We start from the raw sequence: 5750 nt of genomic DNA, 5'->3' as shown, positions 1-5750 counted from the left end.
AACTATATTATAGCTCAAAAGTATTTCTGCCCTGGGATTTCTTTGAACTAAAGTACAACTATACCCTGAAAAGTGTTGCAGTATGCTGGTAGTTCTCAACCCTGGCCGAGTATCAGAATTCTTTGTTTTATATATATATATATTCCATGAAATGAATATACATCTATCATTCCTCAACTCTGATATTCAGATTGAATTAGTCTATGGAGGTTGGTTCTGGGCATTTTATATTTTTATAAGACGTTTGGTTAACATCAGTTTTATTTGTTTGACTACTTCATGAGTCCAATTAGCCAAAACTTCTTTGCAGGGTTTTTAGCTGAAGGGGCCCAGATCACATGTTGAATGAATGGGATTTTGTGAGGGCAGGTTCACTCTGAGGATGAGAGGTGGGGGAAAAGGAAGAATAAGAAGCCATATCTGTCTCAGAATAACCCATCCTCCCTCAAGCCACATGACCCAGGGAAAACCTGAACTCTTCCCAGAGAGGAAGGATCCCACTTTAATGTCATGTGTGAACACCTTTTGAATATTTCTGTCCTGTCATTCATGATTTTGGAGTCAATATCATTGGGAAAATTATAGAAAAGAAGAAATTAGAAGGGAATAAGAAAGGAACAATACTGTACATACTCTATTTTTTATTTATTTCCATGAATTAAAAAGTAGTAAGAGATTTCAGTTTTGCCTATGACCGCAGACCTTCTGCTTTTCCTCTGTAATGTTTGATGTTTCTTCCTAGCTAAGTCTCCCCTTATAATGTGGGCGTTTGTGCTGGGAGAGGGTAGTTAAAGTCAGGAGCTAAAAACTCTCATTTTAGGGCAGAAGAGCAAAATTATTTAATTATTTCAAAAGTGATATAAACCCTATGCCATCAGAGCTTTCCTGCCCTCCTGGGTCTTTTCTCTCCATCCCTGGGTCTTGTCTCCCTTTTCATCTAAGTCTGAGGTGGTCTCTCTCAGGCTATAATCTTATTATAAATCTCCACAGTGGGCATTTATTTATTAACCTAGATAGGGGAAGGTGTGTCTTTTTTTTTTTTTTTCTTTTGACTCTTACTGTGGAAATGTCCAAAAGCTGCAGTAGGAAGTTAAGGAGAAACTTTCTGATGTGAAAAGTCTTTCTCTTCAGACCACTCTCAAGATACAATTCTGCTCTAACAAGAAAGAAAGAAAGACAGACAGAAAGAAAAAGGGGTCGCTGTAGGGAGGATTAGCCATGTTCAAAATACCACTAATCTCATTAAAGGCCTCCCAGGGGAAGCCCCTGTAGGCTTTGTAATGACCTAAATCAAGTATTAGCCCTTCCCTAAAATTAACCCCACGTTCTACAAAACGCATGGTCTTGTCTCTAAAACTGGAGAAGGCTGAAAAAGGATTAACAAAGGAAGGAAGGGAGCTTGTTAGGAATTGCAGGACCATCAGACAGGACAGCAGGCCAAGGGGCAACTGATTATCGATATTTCGTTTTCTCTATCCTGGCTGTCTCACAGACTTAGTCAGAAAAGGGATTCACGCAGTTCATGTTTGAATGGAGAAAGAGAAGAAAAGGAAGAAGTTTCCACTTGCAATTGTCTATCATTTTATTTTTCAAATCACCGGACTTTTAGGGCCACAGCTTCTTCATGGCCTGATTTATAATCTGTCCGGTCAAAATTCATCCTTTAAAATAAAAAGAGCAAAAGAACTGAGAGGGAAATTCCCTTGACCTAAAAAGTCATCTTCCTTTATATATTATTTCTACACTCCCCAAGGAACCATTATCTAATGTATTAGCTACCAAGTTACCAAAAAGAAATGAGTGGAGATCTTTGCTCAGCCTTTTTAGCTGATTGGGATACCTTCACCTTGCAAACGCGCGCAGGAAAAACAAGTGCGCGATAAAAGAGAAACTAAAGCTTTTCGGCGTATTGAAGGCCGCCTTCCGTTCCGGCTCGCCCAAAGAAGAGCGAGGTTTCCCGACCAATCAAAACATTGAAATGTTAATCATCTCTTCCTTGCTCCACCCTTCGATGACCTAATTTGTAAAACCAACCGAACGTCTTGTTTTCAAACAGGTCCGCAAAAATACTATTTAAAAGGCATTGTGGAGGCTGAGTAGTTATTGTGATAGCAACCATGTCAGGTCGTGGTAAGGGAGGGAAAGGACTAGGGAAAGGGGGCGCCAAGCGCCACCGGAAGGTTTTGCGGGACAACATTCAGGGCATTACCAAGCCTGCTATTCGGCGTTTGGCTCGGCGCGGTGGTGTGAAGCGCATCTCCGGCCTCATCTATGAGGAGACCCGCGGGGTGCTGAAGGTGTTCCTTGAGAACGTGATCCGGGACGCGGTGACCTACACGGAGCACGCCAAGCGCAAGACGGTCACGGCTATGGATGTAGTCTACGCGCTCAAGCGCCAGGGACGTACCCTGTACGGCTTTGGCGGTTGAGAGTATGAGAGTCGGTATCCTTCAAACTTTAAAAACAAAGGCCCTTTTCAGGGCCGCCCACACAATCATGAAAGAGCTGTTGTACCTTGCAGGAAGTTTGAGTAGGTAAAAGCAAACAGTTTGTAGAAACGGCTGTTAAAGAAGAGCAGCATTTACTAACGCAGTCAGGTAACTAACTACGGGGTATTACGCCTGAAGTGTGAGAAACGGGTTTTTTCACAAAGAAACTAGGCTTTTGGGAGGGGTAGAAAAGGTGTGAACAATGGATTGATTAGAAAGACTCCCTGAGAGATGTGTATAAGTTTTGAGAAAAGTCCTTTAGCGTGCTGGTGGCATCCCTAGCACAAAAGCTCACACTATCAGCCCACACAATATACAGCTATGTAAATGAAGGCTGTTGGGGGACGAGCTCTCATTCGACGATTCTCGGTGTGGTGAGACCCACTGTTAAATTGCGGAGGGTGGCATTACAAGCAATGCCATGTTCCTATTGGCCAAAACTACCAGGGGGTTTCCTAGTGGCCTCCGGAACTGGAGGAAAAACCTTGATTGGTTAACGTTCTTTTTAACCCAGTGTACGCGGGCACTAAAGAGCTCAAGGAGTAAAGAGACACAGGGTCACCGAACCGGTTCTATACAGACTCTTAATAGTGCTGGGGTCAGACTGGCTGGCTGCTGGGCGGGGTGAAGCTGTACGTTCATCCTTTTCCTCTATGACACAGAGAAGCTTAGTGCCTTGAAGGGCAAGTGAGGAGTTTCCTGCACTATTGCAACTCCAATCTCAAAGGGAAACAATGGCTACCTTATCCAAGGAAAGCAGGGCTGTGGCTGATTCTATAAAATTTAAACCACTGTGTTTAGCCGTTTTCCACGTAGGATACAATTTTTTCCAAGGCCGTTATACAAGTGAATTCAGAAAAGCTATGTCCTAGTGAGTTGTCTGTAGAACATACTTGTATTTGAGGGAATGCATTATGTAGTTTTTGCATTGTGCTTTGTTCAAAATTGCCCCAAACACTGATGCCAAAAATAACAGTATGAATTTATCATTTGCGGGGATCTTTAAGAATGCTAAATCACAAATTAAGTGAAAACTAACTTTTAAAGTCAGAGTGATGCTTCAACTCAGACCCTGAGCATTTCCTAATACAAGCAGTTTTGTGATTTAGAAGGTTCACTTCGGAACGTAACAACGCTGCAGCCTCCCAACATTTTTATCAATGTTTTAGGGTTAGTATTTTCAGCCTGTGGAGCACGATCTGGACAAATCTATACATTACACAAATTAAAAAAAATCAGTTGTATTAGACCAATCATATTAGAATAATTATCAAACCAAAATTTCAATGTAACAATGCATGTGCTTAACATATGAACATCCAGTAGCTACTTCCAAAATAATGTGGATGAACAGTATTTCAATATTCTTGCAAATGTTAAACCGAAAATACTTGATTTCTAAAGGCTAATCCCAGTTACGAAAATTCAGTTAAAGACTAGACAGGTTAAAAAAATATTCCCACTAATCCAAACTGAAACACCCTGATTCCTATAAATTAAACCCCTATATAATTAAAGGGACACCTCGTTTAATACTTCAGATGGCACTGTAAGTATGTATGTATACTGGAGTATCATTTGTGACAAAACACCATCAGGCAGGGCTGGGCACGGAGCTGACCCTTCTTTTAGTCTGAGTGTAAACATATACGCTCTTCCAAAGACAGTATACAATCTAGCTTTCTCACACTGGACACCACCAGTGTCCCCCTTGGACTCTGAACCGGGGTGTGGGTCTAAGGTTTGTGCCTAAGAGACGCCCTTTCACCTCAATCTTGCCTCCTGGCAACGCCACTGGCGGTAGCTCTCGTTAAAGACACACAATTAGAGTTACACCCTTTTAAAAACCTTTTGGGTGGCTCTTAAAAGAGCCTTTGGGTTCTGTATTTGTCTTTTCTAGTCTTACTTCTTGGTTGCCCTCCTAGAACTTGTTTTCTGCTGGGTCAACTTCGGATTCCCAGTTTTATTAAGATTTCCTGCCCTGGCCTTTGCTGGACTTTTCCGTTGTTGTTTGGCCTTCGCTCCTTTCGCTTTCCTGCCACTCCGAGCCGTTGTTGCCCTAGGCTTTTTAACGGTCTTGTTGCTCTTGGCACTCTTTGGAGACTTAACGTCTCTAGATGAAACCAGCTTCTTGGCCTTGGTAGAAGCAGGCTTTCTAACCTTGGTAGGCTCAGGAGCAGACTTTCTACTGAGCTTGAAAGAGCCGGAAGCACCAGTACCCCTGGTCTGCACCAGGATCCCCTTCGTTACCAAACTCTTGAGACCCAACTTAATACGGCTGTTATTTCTCTCTACATCATAGCCCGCGGCTGCCAACGCCTTCTTCAGCGCGGCCAGGGACATGCCAGCTCTTTCCTGGGACATCGAAAGGGCCTCGATGATCAGCTTGGACACCGAAGGGTTTGTAGTCTTTCGACTCGCACCCGTCAAGCCAACCGGCTTCCTGCCTCTCTTCTTAACCGGAGGTTTTTCCATGGGAGCTAGAACCAGATCGGCTGGAGCTACTGGTGCTGTCTCAGACATTTCATCAGATCAAAGCAAACGGTAGCGCTCAGCAGGGAACGTAAAATGCCGCCGTTCCACAGGGCTTTATATAGGGTAGGGAGCGCTGTGATTGGTGCATCGCTCAGGCACCGCCCCCGCCCCTTGGGGGAGGAGCACTTGTGTTTGTTTGACTCCCAAAAGTTGAGTCCCGCAAAAGTCCTCTTCACGGAAACGCGCAGATTCCAGTGCTGAATAATCCACAGAGATACAGATTTCACATGCCTTTCCCCCTTTTCATGAAAAATGACCCTGCATGCCAGAACTATTCAGAAAAGCCCTCAATTTGCAGCAAAATTCAAAGTGAAGAACGAAACTTCCTCTTTTCCTTGTAAATTTAAAAGTAGTTTTTAGCAAGAGACTTACCTTATCTCTTCTGGGTGGTCTTCCAAATGGTTGGCTTCCAATTGGTGGAGAAAAAAAAATTATTCACGCCCTGATTTTTACTGAAAATTACTTGTGTATATGAGGGAAGTAACACAGATCTCTTTGATGTCTCATTGTGGAGTTAGAAGTTTCTTTTAGAACAGTCTAAAAACTACCGGGTAGGACCTTATTTGGGCAAATACAATCTAATAAACCATGATCTACAGGCATGTGGGTTGCCTGTAACTAAAATCACTTAGTCCCTTCGGATTGGTTGCAGACCCTCAAGCCTGGGGTAAGTAACATGGCTCTCATGCGCTAACTGCTCGGCCCCCTTGTGGCTAGCGTCTTAAC

The 5750-nt window shown here is 43.2% G+C and overlaps 2 protein-coding genes across 2 annotated transcripts; one reads left to right on the top strand and one right to left on the bottom strand.

Moving 5' to 3' along the window:
- The first annotated feature begins 2117 nt into the window (after positions 1-2117).
- On the top strand, positions 2118-2438 carry LOC116284491 (histone H4). Its single transcript, XM_031688275.2, has one exon. The coding sequence runs from the start codon at positions 2118-2120 to the stop codon at positions 2427-2429; it is 312 nt and encodes a 103-aa protein (XP_031544135.1). The 3' UTR covers positions 2430-2438.
- A 1658-nt stretch (positions 2439-4096) lies between these two features.
- H1-6 (H1.6 linker histone, cluster member) lies at positions 4097-5031 on the bottom strand. The gene has a single exon (XM_006218948.3). The coding sequence runs from the start codon at positions 5010-5012 to the stop codon at positions 4392-4394; it is 621 nt and encodes a 206-aa protein (XP_006219010.2). The 5' UTR covers positions 5013-5031; the 3' UTR covers positions 4097-4391.
- Between the last annotated feature and the right edge of the window lie 719 nt (positions 5032-5750).

This window comes from Vicugna pacos, chromosome 20 (assembly GCF_048564905.1).
Source record: "Vicugna pacos chromosome 20, VicPac4, whole genome shotgun sequence".
Classification (NCBI taxonomy): domain Eukaryota; kingdom Metazoa; phylum Chordata; class Mammalia; order Artiodactyla; family Camelidae; genus Vicugna; species Vicugna pacos.
Note: the sequence above shows the minus strand (reverse complement) of the source record. Positions and strands in the feature narration are given on the sequence as shown.

Excerpts from the sequence above, each read along its gene's own strand:
- LOC116284491 (XM_031688275.2), top strand. The coding sequence starts at position 2,118 with ATGTCAGGTCGTGGTAAGGGAGGGAAAGGACTAGGGAAAGGGGGCGCC.
- H1-6 (XM_006218948.3), bottom strand. The coding sequence starts at position 5,012 with ATGTCTGAGACAGCACCAGTAGCTCCAGCCGATCTGGTTCTAGCTCCC.